The 25,890-nt window shown below is 32.0% G+C and overlaps 1 protein-coding gene across 1 annotated transcript in view; it reads right to left on the bottom strand.

The window, feature by feature from the left end:
* LOC129966431 (uncharacterized) overlaps positions 1 to 25,559 on the bottom strand; it is a 144,033-nt gene extending 118,474 nt beyond the window's left edge. Inside the window, exon 1 of the mRNA XM_056080855.1 lies at positions 25,337 to 25,559. Coding sequence (XP_055936830.1) covers positions 25,337 to 25,559 — 223 coding nt within the window. The remainder of the gene's footprint in view (positions 1 to 25,336) is intronic.
* Between the last annotated feature and the right edge of the window lie 331 nt (positions 25,560 to 25,890).

Genomic DNA, 25,890 nt, shown 5'->3' with positions numbered 1-25,890 from the left:
TCTTATCGATTAATCTCGAAAGATCACACCGTAATAATCTCTTTTGTAAGTATTATTCGCCAGTGGCATACCAGTGATAATACACAAAAGCATTTATTAGAGAATAAGCGAGAAAATGCCGGGACACAACTCCCGATGATTCCTGTAGCTTTCATTGCAGTATGAATCAATTATACCTAACAGAAATGCAGTAATCGAAAATTTCTCCCCAGCCGTCCTCTGTTTTTTACCGTATGTAGTGTTGTTTTCCCTGTACAGATATCTCTGTACAAATTAGTATAAATCTCTCTATACTAATTGTATTATTTTAGTGCATATTATTAATATTTTTACAAAATTTTTTTCTACTACAAATACCGCCACTCAATTGTAATTACTCGGCGCATTTAATCGCTAGTTTAGCAGCTTGCTTGCTTTCTAATCCTCTAAAATCTTTTACTTGTCGGCGACTCCGACTCCTCTCACACACGACTTCTGACGATCCACACACTTCTTCCTCTGCAGCTTCAGAGTGCCCGTCTTTTATAGTTCCGGGAGGCGGGGCTAGAATCTTCTGACCAATCAGGGCGTCTCTGGATGTATCTTCGTTCCTACTGGATGGTTCGTGAAACTTCTCGAATCCATTTTGTGTATGATCCATTTTGTCGCCAAAGTCGCCAACTTCGTCGCTAAGTCGCCAAATGGCCGCCAAGCTCTCAGGTCATTGACGCACAGGACAGATCTTACAAAGGGTTTTAACGGTTTTTCCCAGGATGACACTATTCGTACCGGGTAGCAAAATTACAGATTTGTAACAATATATATACTCTATAAACTATAACATATTAGTACAGATATCTCTGTACAGATTAGAACAAACAAAAATAAAAAATCAAACAAGTAAACATTTACAAAGCGTTTAAAAGTTTTAAAATGTAGAAGAATCGTTTGAAGCTCGTTACGGCCTCCCTGAAGAAGTTTCACTTGAACGCGCTAGACGTGTTACGGACGACGAAGAAGTTAATTAACTTCTTTCCAAATGATTTTAGAGCAAACTTTCTTCATGTTAAGCAATTTCTTTACTTCTTTTCAAAGAATTCGCTAGGTTAAAGTAACTATATATTAATATGTGGCAATCATTCTTAACATAACAAAAATTTGTACTATAGAAATGATCTAAATATAATATTAGTGAAGGAAAAATAACTTTACTGCTTTAGGTAAGATCATACATAAAAAGCTTTAATAGAATCGAAAATACTATTCTTTGCATTTGTTAAGCACAGGTAATTCTAATAATCGTGCATGCTGCACTCAAGTATGAAAATTCCAGATTACTACGAAAAAATGTTCCCTTGTAGATATCCTCTTGTAATATTATTACAAAATATTTTTTTCGGTAATTTTTCTTTATAGATTTTTTTATCATTCGTACGAAGCAGAAAAACTTTGAAGTGCGTTCCAAATGCTCCAATAAAGCCATTATAAAGCTATATTAAATTACACTATAAAACCAAATTATTCCACTATAAAGTCAAAATATTCTTTAATGCTGTTATATACTTCCATTTTCGTTTGAAAGTTGGAAGTTAAGCTCTTTATAGGTTTACAGAAATTGCGCTAGTGAATTTTTCTCTCCCTCTATAAATTGGATCTGAATATAATATTAATGAAGTATAAATTACTTTGCTGCTTTAGGTAAGATCACACTTGAAAAGCTTTTATAGACACGAAGATACTATTTTTGCGTTTGTTAAGCACAGATAATACTAATAATCATGCATTCTGAAATAGAATATGAAAATTCTATAATCCTAGAAAATAACACAAAAAGTATTCTGTTTCAGATGTAATATTATAACAAAATATTTTCTTCGTTTCTTTTCTTAATGCATTTTTTTTATCAATTGTACGAAGCGGCAAAACTTTGATGTACACTCCAAATACTCTAATAAAGCCATATAAAATTCTATTGTAAAGCCAAATTATTCCACTATAAAGTCAAAATAAGCTTTAATGCTGTTATATATTTTCCATCTTCTTGTGAAAGTTGGAAGTTAAGCTCTTTATGGGTTTCCAGAAACTGCATTAGTAAATTTTTCTCTCCCTCTATAAATCGAAAAAACGCTATATAATTTAACTTTTAGGTTCTGATTTCTCCAGTTTGACAAATAAGCCCGGCATTGAATCACTCCAGACAAAAGCTTTACTGCATCTTTCCACTTTTAATATCTACATTTATTGCTAGTTTGAGAAATAAGAATAGGTTCACCGACATGCTGAAGAAAGAATTTATTGAATAAGAAATAAGAAAAGCCTTTTCAATTTGCGGTGTAAGTCCATTTCCACAGGTGGGCATCTCAATATGAGAATGAGAAGTTCCAGATATGGGCAGTTGGGTTTTGCTTCTAGGTAGGTATTTTAAAACTATGAAATTGAGTTATCTCCACTTCCAGGATGGAACATACCGTCTACAGATAAGTAGCTTGGTATAAGTATTGGCTATAGGATTCAAATTTAGTTTTCACTTCCTTGCTATTGTGATCCCAGTCGCTATGTCGGTCATTCAATTTATTCCGGATGCTTAGGCAGGGTAGAGATAATTAAGACGAAATTTTCACCTAAATATTTATGTCAAATGATGGCTTGCAATTTAATGTTGGTATCTCAGAATATTACTAAGGAATTAAGATTAAAGATCTTAAGTCTCAAAACTCAAACAAAATGTTAGTAAATGGTACATGAAAAGTAGCATGTCAATTCATGGTAAAACAAACATATAATGCTAATACATGATAAATCAGAAAAAGATCTTTCAGAAATAAAGGGATATTTAAAGGGCTTCTTTCGTTCGAGCGAGAACAACATGGCAAGTATATTAACCGCGCACTTTTCTGTCACCGGAAATAACTGGTAACCGCTAAAACCACCCTCAGTTAATCCCCAAATTTTCATTAAAGTTCTCCCCCAGTTTTCACTTCTGGATTCAGGAATCGCCCCACATGCGCGGACAAGAGCAGCCCGGATTAAGGACCATTCATCCATCATGGGGCTTAGGGTGTCCCGCTCATATTTCGAAAACGCCGCTCCAAATGAAGACGGAAGTGCGGTGTTGTTTTTCTTGTTAGATCCCTCAAACGTGGCCGGCTCATTCCACGTGGCTTCAATAACTCCTTCGATATCGATCACCTGCACAGCTTACGACAAGGTGGACTCATTCACCTTCTTTAACGCCAGAAGGACCTTCGAGATGCACGATTGGAGTATAAGTCAACCCACTTTCTTCCAGAAGAGTGATTCTTCTGTTTTCAAATTAGAAACAAGCCCTTGTTGCATCGTTAATAAATGGTGTTTGCTACTTTCTTGCAAAACAGGGAAGAAAAGAAAACTCCAGAAGAGAATATGTGTTTGTGTGTATGTGCGCGCTCGTGCATGCGTGTGCGTATGTGTGAAATTTAATGTTTTATGCAAAGATTAAATATATTGATATTTCGGTGTGCTTTAAAATGTTTTCTACGGACATTAAAAAAAATTTTCTAGCAAAAGTATGGATATATTTTGGAATAAATACTAGAAAAATCCCATCACTATATCTAAAAAATCAGACATCTCAATTAACATATGTAAGATGAATACATGACAATCCATTTATCTAGAGCTATCAAATTTGGCGAGAATATACATTCATGCCCATAAATTAATGATAATTAAAAGTCACGTGGAAATCGAACTCTAAAATATATATATCACCCGTAAAATGAATACACACATCTTCAAAAATCATATGCAAATTGCATTAAGCAACCAGATGACACCTATAATATATAATAAGAGAGTGATGCATAAGGAATACGGGCAAAGAAGTAAAATTGTTCGCGAGCGCTTTATAAGCATTTCAGTGCAATAACTGCATAGTTATGACACAAAAGACGCATTTGAATGATTTTTTTACGAATAGAATTATCGGCCGCCTGGAATGTGGACGTGCCCAGCTGGAAGTATCCGAGGAACTTGGAATCGACCAGAGTGTCATTTCTAGGCTTTGGCAACGATTTCAAGATGATGGTAATGTGAGTAGACGTTACAGCACAGTTTCGCCCCCGAGTTACAACGCCGAAAGAGGACCAGTATTTGGCAGTTACGGCCATAAGAAACAGACGGAACACAGTATTAGACCTGTCTCGTCAGCTCTCTTCAGCCACTGGTACGAAAAGTTCAAGGCAGACCGTGTACAGTCGCTTAAGGCAAATTGGTCTATATGCTCGTTGTCCTGTCAGATGTGTTCCACTTACTGCAACTCACTGTCGTCTGCGATTAGCCTGGGTAGAGAGCATGAATTGTGAGCACCGCAACAGTAGGCTTGTGTGATGTTTTCCGACGAGTCCAGGTTTAGCTTGTAGTCTGATTCTCACCGGACTTTCATATGGATAGCACTAGGTACCCGTTACCACCAAGAAAACCCCGTTACGGTCGTGCAGGATTGCTCGTTTGGGGACAAATTATTCTGGACTCCAGAACTGACCTGCATGTTCAAATTGGAACAATGACAGGGCAAATCTATCGGGACGTCATTCTGGAACAACATGCAGGTTTGCTTCGGGGCGCCATGGGCGCAAAATTCGTGTTTATGGATGAGAATGCCTGTCCTCACTGTGCAAATATCGTAAACGAATGCCTTCAATAGGAGGATATCACCCACATGGATTGGCCAGCATTCCAGTAGAATCCAGTAGAACATGTGTGGGACAATCTTGACCGACGAATTGCAGGCTGTCAACACCTCCTACATGTCAACTGGAACTTCGGAGAACATTGCTTGATGAGTGGTGTAATATTCCCCAAGATCAGGTCGATAATTTGATACTCAGCATGCCTAGGCGTTGTACGTACTCTATTGCATCGTCTGGGAGACATACTATGTATTAATCATCATACCAACCATGTAATATTGGTTTTTGTAAATAGGTTTTGTTTTTCGTAATTTGCTCCAGAGAGCAAAAAATCGCAATTTTTATTAATGATATCAAACATATAACATCTTTTTGCTCTTTGCCTTTTGTTTAATAAATAGGCTTTACAAATAAGTCACATTCGTTTTGCTTCTGACTCTTTCTTTTTCTGAACTTGCATTATCCTTAATTTATAGACATGAGTGAGAAAGGTGAAATTGTGTATCTGTAATCAATTTTTTTTTGAAATTTTAATTAAACTTGTAATTAATAAAAATTAAGATGAATTTTGACCTTTTCCCACAATAACTACCGAAAGTATTATAGAACAAAATTTTGATTGAAGGTATCCCAAAATTTAAAATGCCATCTTTCTAATTATACTAATTTTCATAATAAATTTTTCCTGATTTCTCGCAATTTTTTTTAAAAAACATTTCTTTTTCCGAATTCTCAATCACAGATTACGTTGTTGTTTTGAATTCAAACTTTCTTCATTGCTTCATCAAACATTTAGTCGCGTGTTTTTCTTCCATTCTTAAAAGCTAAGGAAGAAGTATTCATTTTAATATCTGTATAATTTTACAGGACGAATAAAATAATAAAGTTATAGTAATGTGAAAGACGATAGATACCAGGTTATTTATATTCTTAATAGTGCTATGATATCATGGAACTGGTTTCCATTACAAAGGTTTATATACACAATGAATAGAAAATAATTAAAATAAGTAATATATATATAAAAAAATAAATCAATTCCTATTTTCGCAAGAATTGAACTCGCATTCTTCACCTTCACGTGAAAAATACTGAATTTCTTGCATTTTACCGATTGAGCTACTGTCTGTAGATTTCATTTCCCATTAAAACTGCTAAAACTCTATTTAAAGTATTAAAAATTATTTAAATTTAATAATTAATGAATTAATATTTGAAAAAATTGTATTAACATCAAGTGACATCCACTACAAGTTTAAAAAAATGAATTTGAAGTTGAGTGGATGAATAAAAAGTATTTAATTAACGACTGAAAATTTGAACAAGATTATATAAATATATATAGGGAGAGTGTGATCTAATAGTAAGAATTGAAAAAAAGGGCTTTAATGTTTAGTAATTAGTCAGAACCATAGACATCAACATACATCTAAACAATCAAATTGAAATTAAATATAACAAATATCTTCGGAGGATTAATTCGTCGCCAAAGGCGGCAAATCCTTAGCCTGCATTTTCAATCGAGAAGCAGGGAAATCTAATCCCATTTAAAACAAAACTCTTAAAGTTATGCTAACATCGCTCAATGGGAATTTAGACTGCTTCAGTTAAGTTTTAGGATTCTTACAATACAAACTTTCAGAAGCATATTTCAATGACTTCGGTTGCATTAGGCTTAAAGGTGCAATAATATGTTTTAAAAATTCTGTCCAAGTTTATGTGTTTTCGGTATTTTGTTTTCGGAAATTTATTCTTGTTTTGAAGTATAACGTATGACTAAAAGGAATGTTCCGGAACTACTCGCATCTATGACCCACTCACAGCTACTTTTTACTAATTTTTGAATAAATTTACAGTGAAGATTAGTGCAAAGACAAAGAAATCATTTAACTGTCCAGACATGATAAAAATGCAATCAGTTTACTGCAGAAAATATAATCGTACATGCATTTATAATTTATGACGATCCATAACATCGGATATCTTGTAATAAAGAAAAAAGAAAAGAACATATTTTTTAATTTGAATTATCTTTCATGTTTATCGGGCAACTACAGAATTTCAAATTATAGATGACAGTAAAACACATCTAAAGCACACAAATTTATTTTCCGTATGCTATTAATACCATGTCAGGGATTAATAATAAAAAAAACCCACTAAGGATCACACGATAAATTGTTAATTCACATAAAGATATTTCATAACTTTGTCAGCTATGCAAGGCATTCACGCATTTGCGCAAGGTCCAAAATTGTATGCAAGGTAAGGAGGATGGTACCTTTATTAGCGAATTTTCAGGAAAGTTTAAGAGAGACTACTTTGGCTGATTAAATAAAGAAACGTAAATAGTTTGACAAAAGAAAAGGGCATAAGAGAGGAATTCGCTAATTAATTGAATGCTAAGACTTAGTATTTAAGATTAATTATATTAAATACTTAGACCAACATTTTGAGGTGCAATTGTTTTCGCTAAACTTTGCAGAATAATTCTAATAGATCAAATTTAATTATTGCATTATAAGCGGTATGTTACAGAATTATTTGCAGTTGATTTAATTGAAAATGAACAACAAATCTTGAAATAGAAGATTGATTTCCTATTGCACCATTGCGTAAAATTCAGGAACTTGCATTTCAGAAAAATATAAATATTTTTAAAGCATTAAAAGTTCTGCCTTTAGTGAAGTTAAATGTGAATTTCCAGAAAAGGAGTTACGCGCAATTTGATGCTTTATATAATACTGAAATTGCCTTGATAAAATAAGGCTTGCCTAATTTAGGCTAACCAAAATTAGGCTTGAGACTGCCGGCCTTTCATAGTTCCCGGGAGGCGGGCCAAGAAGTTTCTGGACCAATCACGAATATCTCGATTTATATTGGCTCAATTGCTAAAAATCTCAGTTTCCAGTAATATCTATTTTGTCGCCAAAGTTGTCAAATTCATCACCAAGTCTCAAAATAATTGCCAAGTTGGTCGCCAAGCTTTGAGATTACTGACGCGGCACCCGATCAGCACCCACTGGGCTGATCGTGAAACGGTCTTTCCACTGATTCAACTAAACGTGCTGGGAAACAACTTTACAGGTTTGTAGCAATACTAATATTATAATAAAAGTGTAAAATAATGAAAGGCCCACAAGTAATTTTAAAAGAAATAAAACCTCAATAAATCTCATAGTAATAAATCTGTAAGCATTTATTTTTATATATTATAAATGAGATTAAAATTCCAATTTGCTAAAAATATATTAGTGCTTCACGCTTTTGCGATTTTAATTTGATGACCATATTTTTGATAAAAATTATCTTCTATTTCTTCAATGCTCTAATAAATGTATGTTTAAAAAGAAAACTTTTTATTATTATGTATTGGTTTCATTAATTTATATTATATTAACCAGTTGGGCCATTAAGCCGGTTTTACAAAATGACATTCATTTTTGGGCATAAATCCAATCCTTATATTCAATACTGGGGCACATTTGCAATAATTCGAATGGCCGAGGTGGCCATTTGGAAGATTTAAAGTTCGAGACTTAATTCTATTGAAAAGTGGATCTGGAGAGGGCGGAAGGGTTTCCCGCTGGTGTGGTGCAGAAGTTTGAAAAGGGGTGTCAACTCAAGTGTCATTCTCGTCATCCGACTGCTGTTCAAGATTAAGAAGTTCATCCCAAAATAGCCCTAGTTTTGCTTTAAACGGAAAGTTAATATAACTGAACTGAACGAAAGCTGTAATTTTTATATGTTACAATACAAAATTTACATCGAGTTATATGCAAATTTCATAATACTTAAGTATTAAAACAGGGTGGAGGTGGCAAGCCCCTCCCTCCCACCCAAACGAAAAAAAATTTCGCTGAGAAATGTTGAACCAAGAAAGAAGAAAATGGTAAAACGGGCGTTAAAAGCATCATCGTTCCATCAATAAACGGATCCATTGTCCAAATAATCTAATCGATTGTCTTATCTCTGAGACGCAGCTCTTTATGAAGTTGCTTAAACATGCTCCTCCACTAGCCAAAAGTAAATCGAACCTGTCGAGAGAGAAATTATGAATTCAGCAAAGAAATTCAATAAACGATTCGATTTAATTACCCGTGTTCTAACATTTACGCTTCTCTTGTCCTCGATCTCTCGATAAAGAATTTAGTGAAAGAAGTCTCGTGGAAAGATTTTTTTAGGATATACAGTTTTTCTCCTGATAATTTGAACACAATATAAAATTATTTCGCACTTTTACAACATTTTCATTTGAAATAGATATTTCTTTCAGTCAAAATACGGAGTGATTATAAATGGATATCCCAACTTTGGAAGACTGTTACAAGAAAACAAAACAAAATACAACTGTTTATCTCAAATCAAAAATAACAGTTGATAATTTAGGCTCAATACAATTATAAGCCCCTCCAGAAATACGAAGGATATCGAAACAATACGTTAATTCATCCCACAATTTTTTCTGCTTGCCTGGTGTGTAAAGTTTTGCAAAGACGCGAGTATGATGATATTTTAGATTTTCTTGGGGGGGGGGGGATGCTACAACAAACTGCAGGTGTCTGTTCCTCTACTACCAATTGATATTGATAAATTTAAGACATGCATATTTGTAGGCTTTCACAGCATTATACCGAAAATGCTGAAAGAGTATATGATTAACTATCGTATCGCCTTGATATCGTTCGTACTTTTTGGAGGAGCTTATAATAAACACTTATAAAAGTGCTAATGAAAATGTTCAACTGTTATTTGTTATCCCAAGAACAACTAGGTTGTATTTTGTTTTTTTAATAACCCTGAAAAGTTTATAATCACCCGGTACTTCGTTTTCTACAATAAATCAACGTCAATATCAAATAAAATTAATATAAATTTAATTTTTTAACATTTTTTCCCGTCAATGCACTAAGAATATCTTAAATATTTATTAGAATATTAAAAAAAAGAATCGTTTTGATAAACAACTATTTAAAATAGTTTAACATTTTTTGCTGATTGAATAATGTTGCAGCTGAAGAATAAAGTTTCCACAACTACAGTTGTAATCATAATATCACATGCGTAATTTCACTGCATTTATATGCATAGAAAAGTACAGACAGATGGAAAGTCAAACCTTCGATAGATTTTGATTCAAAATTTGATAAGTACCTACATTTTCCGATTCTAAACCTGCCTCCAAAATTTCATTTATATACCTGTTTAAGTTTTGCAGTAATCGAATTCACTTGTTTTCTCAATGGATTTTGTAAAAAACTTGATAGAAATCGACAAATTTTATCTAAATTGTGTATATTAAATTTCATCTTTTTAGCCCAAAGCATCTTTTAATTACTGCTTTCACAGTGAGACAGACGATGATGATGTCATGCCCTCGTCCAATGGAAAGAGGGGTGCAGTAGTTTCTGAGGGTAAGGCCCTGAGCACCCGAGTGCAGAAGTCTGACTTCTAACTCATTTGAAGATGATACTCAAACACTCGCTTGCACAACCCTTTCTTACATGAGGAGTCTTTCGTACACCTCACTATAGAACATAGCAGGAAGAAAAACCATGTCTAAACCAGGACTAGAACCCGGGATGCCCAGATCACGAGGAAGACACGCGACCCCTAAACCAGGACGCCGGCAGTGAGGTGGATACATTGATAAAATGCGTTTTTCTAAGCTTGTGAAGATTCGTCAAAATTTCCTGTTCGAAATTTTTGATCATTGCAATTCTTTCTGATATAAGAAAAGAAAAAGATAAGGAGGAAACAAAATGTGCTATTATTTGAATCAAAGAAAACACAATAAAAATATTATTTCTAGCATTTACTGCATTTGTATTAAAAAAAACTTTTGTTTTCGGTCATTTTAAATTTAATACACTATGTAATAATATTGCATAGTGTCTAATTAAACTACCATCAGTCTTTAGATGGTATATAGACAAAATCTTATGCTAATTCTTGCAGGTATTTTAATTGAGGAACAGGAAACTCTTTTCCATTGTCATAACATTCTTCTGCGGCTGTATTCACAAAGTATTGATACAGAAAACTCCATTCGGTGGATGCAAGAAGAAAAGTTCAAGAAACTCAATAACGGATGATGGCGCTTTATTTTTCACAAAAATATGGCACATAAGTTACAAAACACAAAAAAAAGTACACAAAACAGTAGCAAAAATCGATATTAAACAACTGCACCAATGTAAAAGGCGTAAAGAGAACTTTCTAAAGAGCAATTCACCAAAAAGGGAATTGATTCGATTTCTCGATTGATCTCGTCTTGACTGACTCGATTACTGATGGATCCTTCACTGTGCAACCCCGCCTCGAATATTTCTCGTTTCAGGCGATCATATGTTCTAGACCGTACGCTGAAACTCGAATCCTAATGAAGCTATTACCAAAATTCTTGAATATATGGGATCCTTTATTTTTGTTATCAAAAGCATCAAATATTTTTGGCTTCAAGTGTGTCGCTTATACCAGGGTATATTCAACTGACACCCATTTAGTGGCTATTAAAATAGCTATAAAACTATCTTACTTACAATGAAATTAACTGTGCAAGGAAATAAATTTGTAGTAGTATCTATTTGACAAAGTAGATGCTTGGGTGGTTACAAAATAATTTAATCAAAAGAAGAAAAAAAAAGAATCCTAATATCAGCCTAAAGAATCTTGCATCAATCCCTATTCAAACTTTTAAACCATCTATTGGTATAAAATATTTACCATCTGTAAGGAATTAATTAAAATAATATTCCTCGCAGATGGATATTTCTGAACTTCAGTTTAGGATTAGATAAAGGGGTGGGGTGGGGTGACAAAGTCGAAAAATATTAAGCACATAATATAAAAAAAATCTCAACAATAATACGTATAATTATGAAGAACAGTTAGTCGAGTTACAATTATTCTATGTATGGCAAAAACTTAGAAAGAGAATTTTGAAAGGTAGGAATAGTTCGAAATATTTCATTCGAATACAAAATTTTATTTCTTCCAATCCGGGCATGGAAAATATTTAGAATGTTTCTTGATAATCTAAGACGCTTTGTTTCTTTTTATGTGCAACAAAAAGTAAAGAATAATTGAATTTTGCTTTATTTTTATTTAAGATTAAAAAGCATTAATTTTATTCTTAGAAATTAAATCTGTTTAATCTTTTTTTCAAGAGCTATTTACTTATCGTAAAACTCGGGACAGCCCGGACTATCTAATTAAAATTCGGGACAGTTAGGGATATCTAATTAAAATTCAAGGCAGTAGGGTCATCTAATTAAAATTCAGCATATTTTTTTCATTTCATCAAACAGTCGAAATTTAGAAATGTTTTTTGCTAAAGCACGGCGTTGATTAACAAAATCATTTACGCCCAAGTTAATTTAAAACATAGGTTTCAGTAAAATTCTTTAAAGTTCTTCTTGAAACATTAAGATTAAGATAACTGTAAAGTAAAGTATTATTAATAATTTTTTGTTTATTGTTTTTAGTTGAAAATCATCTAAAAATATTTCCATGTTCATGCCAACAGATTTTTTTAAAGTAATAAAACAACATCATCAGAAATGAATGATTACTTACGAATTCCTTCATTATTTCAAAAAAAGTCAAAAGAAAAAAATCATTATGTCTGTTTAATGGAAGGTATATATTCAAGTTCAAACTAATAGACTTAATATGCAAAGCAATAAAAATTATTGGAATGCGACCAATCATGAAAGTGAAATGTAATTCTCTTCAAATGAGGATAATGAGCATTAATGGGCTAAGATTTTGTATATGTTAACTTTTATCTAAATGTTGACAACTAGAAAAGAGAAAAGGACAAGAAAATATATACAAATAGAGTTGAAAAGATAGAGAACCAATGGGAGTGGTTTCCACAAAACTTTCTCGCATAATCTCTCATAAAGATGATGGTGTCGTGTCCGCGTTATCACGGAAAAGGGGTGCAGTAGCTTCTGAGGATAAAAGACCCTTGAGCACCCGAGGGGAGAAGTCTGACTGCCAACTCATATGAAGATGAAACTCACAAATTCGCTTGCACAACCACTTTTTACAGGGGGCACATTCACACACCTCATAGATAAAACACAGGTGAACAACAACCATTCCCGAGATTCGAACCCAGGACGCCCAGATCACGGGGAAGATGCGCTACCCCTATGCAAGGACGCCGGCACTAGTAAAGATGAATTTGTGTTTTGGACGTATTTTTTCTAATCGATTGAAATCGAAATTTGACAAAGAACTACAGTTGTAGTTACAAAATCACAAATCAAATTTAAAATATTTAAATCATTGCTTTTTTCAATTATGGCGTTCATTTTTCTGAAAGTTCAGACAGACAGGGAGCTAAACCTCTTTTTGGATTTGGCTCAAAATTTGATAAAAATCTACACTTTTGATATAAAATCTGTGTACAGAATTTTATCTATTTCACTCTCTTCGGTTTGCACTTATCGTGCTAACTTATATTCGAACAGTCGGACAGACAAATTTCCTCTGAATGGATTTTGCTGAGATTTCATAGAAATCTATAAATTTGGTATAAAGGTAGCATACCAAATTTCATACATCTAGATCAAAAGCTCTTTTGAACTATCTTTGTCATAGACAAACGGAAATTTTCCAAAAATATGCTTTCCGAACTCAGAGAGGTCTATAACGTATAGATTCGTCAAAATCTCAGGTTCAAATTCTTTTTGACAATTATAATACTTGCTGTATACTGCATATACCAAACAGAAAAAAAAATTTCATGCTGTTTGTTCAAAATAGCCATTTATTGCTTTGCTTACACTATTAGTTCAAAATATAATATATTTAAGTTGAGACAAATTATTAACCTACTTTTAACCTTGTTGCATTTGGCTCGAAATTTAATAGATGTCTACAATTACGAAATTAAATCTGTGTCCAAAATTTAACCTTCTAGCCTATATTCCTTTTGTAGTCATCGTATTAACTTATGATTCGAATAGTTAGAATCTTCCCCTGAATGGATTTAGCTCAAATTTGATAAAAAATCTACAAATTTGGGTGTAAAAATCACGTACCAAATTTTATCCGTCTATATCAAAGCTTTTTTGAGTCATAGTTGTCATAGGCAGACAGACGGACAAACAGATAGTCAGACATTTTTCAGAAATATTCTTTTGCCAACCCAGGGAGGTCTAAAATGTAAGATTAGTAATATTACCGAATTTGATTTTTTTTCACAGTTACATTAGTTTCTCTATACTTCATATACGAGAAAACGTTGTCTACAAGTCATATCACTGACTCTCCGACCCGCCCGAGGGCACACGGATAAATAATACTGAATGACCGGACCGCCTCAACAACAACAGTGGCGGGAAGTATGGTTGAGTTCTATGGCTATCACCGGCCACGACACAACCCTTTCCTAAGGAAGTACGTCCGGTCATCGATGGAAGGAGCCAGACCCCCACCTTTTCGTATTCCAACCAGGGTGGCGAGATCCAACCACCATGCCGGAAGCATCTGATCTCATTTTTAGGTGCCCCTGGTGGGGAAAACATTGTCTATAAAATAAATCTAAAAATTTTACACTTCGTTTACAAGAAAGTAAAAATAAATTTAAAAACATGAAATTTACGATCGCAAATTTTAAGTTATCATGTGAGAACATTATTATTTTTAAGTCATTATTTGTCTAAGTAATTTAAGTCATTAACCAGCTTAAACCGGTTTGAAACAATCATGAGACTTCTCTATCGGTCTCTCACTCACTTCCTCACTCACTCTCTCTCTATCTATCCATCGATATCTATATCTATCTATCTGTATATATATATATATGGGGGGAAAGGCAACGACCAGCATTAATATGCGAAATAAATTAATATGTGAAATATATTTATTAAGATTAAAGGACAAAGGACAAAACATTACTAACATAGAACCTAAAAAGATGCATGAGCGTGAGCTGTACGTTCTTACAGTCTCACTACCCAACTCTCGTCTACCAATAAGCCGGGAAAGCATCATGTGATTAATGACGCAACATGGCCAACAACATGGCGCCATACAGGATATGAGATCTGTGAGAAGCTCCCATAAAATCGGTCTGAGATGAAATAACAGCTATGATGTCTTAGTTCTACGTCAACCTTTTAAAAACGCATCTGATGTCAAAGAAGAATACGTAATAATAATAATGCAATACTGGTAAAAGCAGGTAAAAAAAATATGCGATTAAAAGATGATGATGCAAATTGCCATTTATGCTTTATTCATTGCCTACGCGATTTCGAGCTTCAATAGTCATTGCCTACATGATTTCGAGCTTCAAAACAAATCATGTTCTCACACGATAAAAATTGCGTTTATCTTTGCAATTATGATGATACTTTGCAATGAGCAGCAGGAAATTTTAATTTCTATAATAATGAATACATTTTTAGGTACACAGTTTTGATTTTTTAGTCATTAAATGTTTTATTTTACTGTTATGTTGAATTCTGGATGCAGAGTCTCGACTTTGCAACATAACAGTAGTTTGAGAACAAATTTTATTCTGTTATTCATGAAACGCCCCTATCGAATAAAGAAGGTAAGAAATGGAGAAACTTGGCAGACATTTCGGTATGCAGGAGTGCCGGAAGAAACGCATTCCTTTTTCGCCTCGAGATCGCCATCTGATGGGGTGCATTCCATCACTCAGAACATTTTCGAATACTTCCAAAATCCTCGGAAATCGTCCGGCATTAATATTCCACCGCACGGCCGAAATTTCAAATCTTTCTACTCTTAAAAGGGGAGAGAAGTTCGATCTCGAATGGAAGTTGGGAACGTGTCAAGGGATGCCTGGACTTGCATCAACTGCCCATTTATTTGTTGTACACAACAAACGAAACATTTGACTTGGAAAACATAAAAGAAGGACACTTTGGAACACATTACTGAGGATTCCGCAGTCGGTAATTTTCCAAGTGCAGAGAACTAAAACTAAACTACCTTCAAAACCTTTACTGACATTTTGCGTTGCTTGTAATGTATGGAAATTCTTATTTCAAGTTAGGTGTCCTCAGCGTTATCTACAATCAATTGGATATGGCCCTTTTTAGAGTAATTGCAGTTTTATAATGTTACTTTTCCGTGTACTCGATGTAAATAAAGAAAAATGTTATCTGTCTAAAATTTTGATTTTGGGACTTAGATGAATTTCTCTATATGTAGGCGAAAATTTGTATTCCTTACAGTGTAAGTTTGTTTAATGAATTGGAAAATGGAATTGCACATGGTTCATATATATTGCACATGGTTCATGTATCAAAAATATAGGAAATTGGGGACAGATTTTTTCCAACGTGAAGAGTATTTTTCGAAACCTGCTAGTTTTTTTTCAATATGCTCTAAAACTTTAAAAAATCCATAGTTAAAAATATATTTTTCACTTACATTTTGCAAAACGTTAGCTGAAATAATGTTTCTGTAAATAAAAATATAAATATTTGATTTTCTAGTATTAAAGTGACATGTGTGTTGCTACTCATGCACATTTCAATGCAATCACATTTTATTCTATACTATTTAGGTGGATAAGATATCAATAGATAGGACTTTTTTTTTTTATTTAACCCTTTATAGGGCCGTGGGAAGTATGCTTCCTACCAAATTTATTAATCTTTGCATGAAATTATGTAGGTTGGCATAAGTTTTGACACATTTTTTTAGTAAGTTAGAATTTTAGATGCTTCAGTTCTTTATCTCGTACAAAATGATGTGTCTTGATTTGTTACTTAATTATTAATTTACCAAATTAATTAATTAATCAAATTAAATTTATCTAATAAGCTAAATGAATCCCCTTTCTTATTCTAATTTCAAGCCTAAAAATATTTTAACATAGTATGACTGGAAAAAAATGGCCCTTTAAAGGGTTAATTCCTATTTGTATGCAGTTTATTTAGAATAAATTATTTTGTTTAAAATTTTAATTAAAAGAACTTCATATTGGCCTACACAGCTGAACGAGTTGAAAATTCAAGCGAAATTTATTATGTCCAACCTATTTCAGCAATAGTTAAGCATAACAAATATAATATAATTCTTTTTATTCGCTCTATTTTTATTAGGCATGCGTAGTATGAGAAACCATGCAGAAAAAAAAAGAGTAAATTCAAGATATCTCTCAAAATTTACCCTTTTAAGATTATAAAATCTATGTTAATGGCAAAATATGAAACGCTGGTAATCTATAGAATACCTAAGTACTTCATAGAAATTCGGATGATTTTGGTAAAAGTATGAAATATGAGGATTAATTACGCACTGTTCTTTGACATTCTATAGTATGGCAAATGCATTTTATGCTACAAAAAAAAGATCAGGATAACGCTATTACTTAAACAGTTTATTAATTTTGAAACAAAGAGTACATTGAATATCGTTTTCATCATCTTCACTGGCATGGCCACTGAGGTTGAATTTTTTGACGACTCTTTGTGCATCCATAATCACCGCTGATTTCCTTTAAACATGCACAACAGGTACCAAAAATGGAAATCGCTTCTATACGCATGCCATCATAATGTTAATTTAATTAACTATCGGATATAATTTTTTCGGAAGACTGTTTTTTTTTCATCGGAAATGGATTTTATACTTGCCGGTTTGGCATTTGGAATTTTATTAAATACTTAGGAAATACAAGAAATGTTTAATGGCATAATACATTACTAGCCAGTTTCCGGTATCCTTTAAAATGCCTAGGTATTCTATAGAAGGTCTGCTTTCACATATTAATGATAACAGATACACTTCTTTAGATATTTGATATCAGCAACTCAAGAAAAGACTAAATAATTTTTTTATCGTTGATTGTCATGGGAGAGAAAGTGGTAGAATGGGAATAATTTTTGTACAAGTTTTCCGCTTATATTAATTTCTTTTATGAACGTTACCAAACTTTCTTGTAAAAATATACGTATAATGCATTTGTTTATGTACAGAATATCAAGGTTAGAGCTCAAAATTAAAAATAAACAGTAGAAAAATGATTAAAATAGCGAGGCATATTGTGCACTATTTTTTCATATTTACAGATGTCTGAAAAAACGTTTTCCTCGGTCATACGCTCCAAACTTAATATCGAAAATCCTCAAAGCTCATTTAGTATATTATTGTACTTCTTCTTTTATTCTGAATCTTCATTCATCAGCGTTTATGATAAATTCATTATTTTATGTGGATAATTATTTATCATATAATTAAAAGAATAAATCTTAAAAGTTACAAAACCAAATAAATAAATAAGCATTATGGAGAAGCCAATGAAAATGAGATATTGATTCTTTTAGAAGATTTTTATAGATGACATATAAGAAATTTAATTTGTAAAATTCTTGGAAGAAATCAGAGGTTATAAATGATCACAAATTTTATTTGACCACATGCTTTAAAATGCATCTTTATCTGGATATATATGATTAAATCTTGGTAAGAATTTATTTGATAATAGGAAAATTACTTTTCGGGCGATAGGTTTAAGCAGGATATAGAGCCGAAACAAAAACTCGGAAATAAGATTTCACAAATTAATTCCGATTTTCTTCCATAAACAACTAGATAACTTTAAAAAAAAAAGCAAGGTTCACCAAGATATGCGAGGAAACGACATTTTTCTTTTGCGTAAAATTTAATTTAAAATTTTGTTGCGTTTTGCAGTTTTATTAAATTCTACTATTTTGGTTTGTTGTTGCGAAGTTAGAACAAGCTAGGTGAATTACAAAATGTAAAAATGATTTTATTAGATGCTTTTGTGAGTGATTTTCAAGAAATTGAAATATATATTTTATTGCACCAATAAAAAGCATTTTTACATATTACAGTGAAAAGATTCTGTATTATAATCGTCTATTGGATATCATGTGCATATTTAAATCTCCAAATTTTATAATAAGTATTTATTGATACCAAATATAAAGCTTATTGTAAATTATGCGACTTTAGGAAGCGATTCAGTTTTTCGATTTACGATCAAGCGAAAGTATAATAAATTAGTCCTAATTTGTGGTTTACATGGAATCGAACATACAGTATCGAGAAACAAATGACCCAACTATTGAATTTTTTAAAACATAAGATATCCTAGGAATAATTGCATAGCGTATTCTTTATGCATGTCTTCCTATTATAAAATACCAAATGAAATTAAAAATTTGTCTCCCAAAATGACCACCTACGTGAAAACAGGAATCGCATCATTCAAGGACTGGCACACATATGCACAGTTTAGAAACAGACTGATTATTACGATCTGGCCGACCGATGAATACCTTCCTACTTTTTCCTTAATTGAAACACAGATCCAGACCAGTTTCTCTTTAAAGTTCCTATATAAGACATGTATCCCTCATATGTGGAAGTTAAACCAAATTATTATCTCAACTAGCGTTATTGACTGCTGGAACACGCTATATTCTCATTTTATCAGTTATCTTTGACTCTTGGTTTATTTACTTATACTAAGCTATATAAAATTAGAACTGTCAAAAACTAAAGCTGCTTAGTTAATACCAAATGAATATGCATAATTAGTATTATGTCGAACAGTATGTTTGTATTAGACTTATATGCATTCATTCATATGTGAATGAAAAAGTAACCAAGATTTAAAAAAAACCTTCTCTTAAATATCATTAAATTATGAATAAAGGAAGAAAATTTCAAAAATCAATATTGGTGTAATGTTACAATAGTAGAAATTAGATTAAATAACTGATGAGCTTTAAAGACTCAAGTAGATTAAGACAAGTTGATTCTTTTAAGCAGTCATTCGATAAAGAACGAAAGCCGTTTAGACGTGTTGTATACCCTACGGCATTAGAGTGCAGACATTCTATACAAGAATAGGATAACAACAAATCAAAATATTGGCACGCATATTTTCCGAATAACAAATGGTAAGAAAAAGTCTTGCATGTCGATTTATAGACCGTCGATTGATTAATGGCTCATTTTACCGACGAAACAATTTACCTATATTTGGCGATGGATCAACTGTTACATCAATATGCGCAGGGAAGAATCTATCTTACATGAGAAGAATCTCTTCCAAATATAAAAGCTTTTCATCTGATTAAACCCTTCCTTATGAGCAGTGCGAATGCTATAAGAGTACAGTTTTGTATATCGACTGGTAGACATGCTTTGATATTAATTTTCCCCCTTCTTACAGACTAGCAGAGAAACGATATCACTGAAATTTATCCTCCATATCAGGATTGAAGCACATCCTGTAATATTTTATTTTTGATGTCTATAGAAGATCTATAGAGATTAGACTAGAATAGACATAAAATTTTTCTTCTTGCTAATGGTGTGATGCACAAGCTACACTACTAAAACATTTCCTGACTTACGAACTAATATAAATGCTGTATCATTAAATAGTCTCCCACATGCCCTCGAACAAATTAATTTATCCTTAAATCATTCTCTTGTCTGATTTATTTAACTGCTTTGTTTTATATTCTTATTTGTGTTTAGTAGCCACAAGAGTATTTAAATTGTATGTTATTGAGGCATATTAAACTAGCGAGAGTTGTCTGTCCAAAACTTTCTCACAAACTCTGTAATAAAATTGTTATCTCAGACAACGTCTTGCATGGACAATAGATAAGAAAGTTTAAATGTATTAACCTCTGGCGCGAATTTAGCCATTTTACTGAATCTTTCATATAATCCTTGGCGAGTTATTTGGCGATTAATTCCTTGCAGGTGGTTAATAGTAACCGAAAATCAAATTTGTATTTTAAACCCATTTTTCCCAATGCATTCAACCAGAAATTTAATACAAAACTAGAATTGTAGTCACAAAATACCATATCAAATTTGATATATTTGTCGTGAGATATGTTAAGTCAGATATATTTGTAAATTTGCTGCATTTCGAGGTTTTTGAAAGTACACATTGACAGATGGTCAATCCCTTGTTGGATTTGCCTCAAAAATTGAAAGGTGTCTAGACTACAGATGTTAATTCTGTGTATCTAATTTTATCTATATATCAACAGACCTCCTTTGAGCGGATTTTGATGAAAATATTTGCTGGAAGTTTTCAAATTTTGTATTAAGATTACATACCAAATTTCATCCCTCTAAGCCAAAACGATTTGAACCTGTGACAATTGTCACAGACAGACCAATGGACATTTTCCAAAAATGTACTTTTCAAACTCAGAGAGGTTTAAACATTTTTTTTAGATGTAGACAAATTTTAGATGTAGAACTGAAACACAAAAACAAGCCAATTTTGTTAACTGGCACCCTTTTTCCATAGAGAGTAGATAGTGAACATCTCTCAGTTAATTTCTAAAATATCCAAAAAGCATTAAAAGGGAGCAATATCGTTTTTCTAGAAAAGTTTCATCGGTTTCAAGCTTTGTTTTTATTGTTTTTTTTATTTTAAAATTTAAGGGAGGGAATTCTCCCTTATTATTTTTTCATTTATTCTTTTTATATGTCATATATATTTCATAATATTCTTTTATTACTATCAATAAGCTTCCCACAGAAAAAAAAATATTTGATAAATATTATAGTTTAGATCTATAAAAAATATAGATAAAAGATAAAGATATATAAAAATAAGATATTCTATTTTTAATAATAAAATTAATTGAAATGAATCAATGAAAATTATTATTCTGACCACAACTTTTTTAAAGTCATCGACACCTGTAAATTCAGCATTGAATAATGATTTCGCAGAATCATCTTCATAAATTGAGCCTTTTTGTCATCTATATACTTTTGGATTATACTAATATTTTTCATGCAGAATAAATAAATACAATACATGGCAGATATTTAAGATGATTTGTTTATGTTTAATATTTTCAATTCACAATGCAAATCTTAAGATATTAGCTAATGGATTGCCATTAAAGGGAAAAGAATACGGTGTTCCTTAGAAAATGTTACGCATGATTTTTATTGAGAAGTTCTTCCAAGGAATTTCACGTTGAAAGAGAAAGGGGAGGGATTGAAGTAAAACCATTGCAGTTGATGTAATGCGTCGATAAAAGCCCATTTTTATCTTCAAGGCGATTGTTCTTAAGCATGAGAACAATGATTCAGAATTTGCAATTCAAAATATTTCCAGCTGAGTGCAAGCGAGATCGCTTGCATGAAATTTAAGAAAAATATCACCTTTTCAAAGTATATACAGTTCTTTTTTATATTGATTAAGTTCTCTGCATCAATATTTTATATAGCAATTGCACGTTAGTTGAAGGAAAATTAAATTTATAACAGCCAATATTTTTTCCTACGAAAAAAAATGCATATGTATGGAGAATTTTGCGAATTCCAATTGTATTTCATTCATAAATTAAAAGAAAATAAGTGCACAATGCGTATTCAATCAGATAATAATAACTTTTACACTCATTTCTTTACTTTCTCATGTACGTAATATAGAGAAAATATTGTAATCGAAAAAAAAAAAATCTAACAAGATTTTGTCGAATCTTCACATTATAGAAATCCTTGAATTCGAGAAATACATTTTTGAAAAATGTCAGTCTGTCTGTCTTTGACAAAGATAACTCTAAAACGCTTTGATTTAAACGGATGCAATTTCGTATACGATCCTCACAACAAATTTGTAGATTTTTGTCAAATTCTGAGGAAAATTCTTTCGGAGGAAATCTGTCTGCCCAGTTGTTCGAAGATAAGTTAACATGATAACTATAAAATGAAGAGATCTAGATAGATAAAATTTGGTAACGCAAATTAAATTAAAATTTTTGTAGTACAAAAACGCAATGAGATAAAAATATTAAATCTGGTATCAGATTTTGTAACTACAAGTATAAATTTTTCAACAAATTTATATTTCAATTAATAAAGAAAAACGAATCTAAAATAGTGATTCGATTTTTGGATGTTATTAGCGGCATGTCAGGAATAAATCGCCAATAAAACTCGCCAAGGCTAACACGACAGATTTAGTAAAAATATTAAATTTATTCCAATATTGTAAACCAAAGCCATGCAAGTGTTCTCTGGTTTAAAAACTTTATTAAAGAATATAAGAGAAAGTTTTGAGGTGACAACTCTAGCTGGTTTCTTTAAGATCCTTTAGTTTTTATTCAAATTTTGTTAGTAAGTCGTAAATTTCATTACATGCGCAAAGGGGGAAATTAAACTTCATTTGTTTCCATAGATCATTATTTAATAATAACGGTTTCTAAAAAAATTAATAACTTTAAAAAAAATTCTTTTTGTCTGTTCCCAGATTTTTTTTTTTTTTTAAATACTATATCTGAAAATACATATTTTTAAGCCAGAAGTGAAGTATACGCCAAAAATATGCGCCAAATTTTACGCCAAAAATATGCATTTCCAGTTTCACCTAATCAATGTCACAGGAGCCTAAAAGTTTTCCTATGACATAAGAAAGTTTTTCTTATTTCAGAAATGGAGTATGATCAGTTTCATACAATCAGCGTTACAGAAATTTGGAAATCTTATACATGATCAGGAATAGGCCTCTCATTTTACCTTGCGACGTTTTTGTATCAAAAAGATTTTTAATGGCAGAAATTTATTTGAAATTTTCTTTTACCTGTTTAGAGAATAAAAATTCTTCCATATTTGTATGTTCGTGAATTATGAATATTTTGTTGGTATAAATATACTTCCATATTTGTAGAGATGAAGTCACCAAAGAATATAAAATATATAAATAAAGCTTTAATGAAAAACACTTAAAGAAGTTTAATTTTTGAAAACAAATTCATACTTTATTACTAAATTATTCTTAATTATTTAAAGTAGGATTTTTGCAATTATAAGATATATTGCTAAATTTAAAAAAATTCAACATTTACTAAAAAAAAATCAATAAAATGCTCATAATTTACATTTTTCTATTAAAATTTATTTAATAAGTTTTTTATTGCATTTCTTGTAATTAATTATGAATTAATGTTCCGATTTCCTTATTAATGTTCAAAATTCGGAGTCCCAAAATTTTTGTCAATCTGATAGGAAATTACGAGGATAAAAACTTTTAAAGAATCTAATTAAGAGAAAAAATTGTGCATTGGCGTAAAAGACAGTTTCATTCAATTTTAATAATAATAATAATAATTTAAAATACAGCAAAAAACAAGATATCTAAGAATGCAAAACACCTACCCCATCTTCAAGAATTTGTAATTTATATCACCCAAATAAGTTTTAGTAATGAAATAGTTACACAACATATTTCAGGAATAGGGAATTAATACTTGGTGGAACACAGAATGCACCCTCTAGAACAGAAAATACTTCTCATGGTTCCAATAGGAAATTCTTTACATTTTATAACAGTTAGAAAATCTGGGGATGACATATTAGGCTAAAACTGAAATAAAATAATTAATTTTAATTACAAAATAGCTAAATTGTGTTGAAAGCAAAATTATTTTTACTACCCCTTTTTTTAATTATTGCTGAAATATTAAGCCAATATTATCTAAGAGGTGTCCTGATTTCTCATTCTTCAATATTCTACTTCGTTATTTCAATGAGAGGTTGCGTACTATAGCAATAGAAATAATTTTTTTCCTACACAGATTACTAATGAAGAATAAATACAAGCCTCATTGTCATACAGAAATTATACATTGCTATCTAAACTGTGGCTTTGAACTTTTAGTGTAGCAATTAAAATAATTTTGGTGCCACTTTCTTATAAAACTTTGAAGAATCGAGCGAAATCTAATTGAAAACTCCCAAAACTTCCACCATTCCAAATTGAATTTCAACACGTCTGGGTGGGGGGGGGGGGAGAGGAAGCTTGAAAACTCGTAGTATATTAATTTTTGTCATGAAACAATTTGAAAATGCGAACATTTTTGTTTTCGAAATTAAAAACTGTTAGGAAATTTCGGCATTAAGGTTATAAATTCCAAATTATTTTGTCTCCCGTACTTTATTGAAAAAATGATGCAATGCATTTTGAACCTGCTTTTGTGCGTCATTGGTATGAATAAATCACTTCACGTGACATTAAACATTTAACTATTTAATCGGTATCGCATCTGATATTTATGTAACCTAGCAACTGTAATATAAAAACTTTAGAATTAAGACATGATATAAAATACGTGTCGTTATGTTTGTAAGCTGTTTTGGTTCGGTATTGGTCTCAGGTCCTGAAATGACCGTTTATGTTTTTATAAGTTTTCCCCGTCATATCTGTAAATAGTTCATCATGTGTTCAATTCCATTTCCTCGTAATAAATTGCATTTAAATTAAATCTTTCCTTTTGTCGGACCCAATCTTTGGAGACTTTTTATTCGTCATCATTTCCACTGCAATACTCTAATATCAAACGGCTGAATTCCCAGCCGTTTTATAAAATATCATTGTAACAAAAACTATGACTTAAACAAATTCATGGCCAATCCTTAAGCCATACTAACAAGTCCTTAAAAATTCAGTGGTTTTTAGGAAATGAAATATCCAAATTTATAGAACTGAACATGGTTCTGATTCTTGACCAATTTGCAGACCATGCTTTCTAAAAATTCAAAGAATTTTAGAAAGCATTTCCACCCAGATTTATTATGTTTAAAATTTCTTACCAGTATTCAAGCTATGCAACCATGTTTCAAAAATTCAAGGAAAATTTAAAAAAAAAAAATTCTGAAGTATAACTCACCTGGCAGGAGTAGGAGGGAGGCGGCGGCCAGCCAGAGGTAGGCGCCCGGCACGATCGGCATCCGCACGCTCTCGAATCTCCCCCGATTTTGTCCCGCTCGGAAACTTCGGACGGAAGATCCCCGCGCGCACCCACCTGCGCACATTCCCTCCTTAAGAACCGTCCGAATTTCGAAACGTCTCGAGACACGATTTATTTCGGTGCGTTTGATTTTTCTTTTCATATTGGCTCTGGAATAACGATAATAGTTTCTAGAAGTGAAAATCATTACCTTACATCACACTTTCTTCGACTTTTTCAGCTCAAGGTCTTTTTTGGAGCGACATGGAAAAAAAATCATATTCCTATAAATTCAGGGAAGATTTTTTTTTTTTTTTTTTTGCAACCCTTTTGTACTCTGAAGAATGAGCGTGAAATAGCACAGTGAAACTTTTATTGGATAATTAGCAAAAATAACTAAATAAAGTTCGATAAAAAAACATTTGTCTAAATTTATTGATTAGTTCGAAGTTTTATATGTAGTTTGTTTGGGATGTTCCTAATAATTCTGATCG

This window comes from Argiope bruennichi, chromosome 4 (genome assembly GCF_947563725.1).
Source record: "Argiope bruennichi chromosome 4, qqArgBrue1.1, whole genome shotgun sequence".
In the NCBI taxonomy this organism is placed as follows: Eukaryota; Metazoa; Arthropoda; class Arachnida; order Araneae; family Araneidae; genus Argiope; species Argiope bruennichi.
The sequence above is the reverse complement of the archived record's forward strand: the minus strand, read 5'-3'. Positions and strand labels throughout refer to the sequence as shown.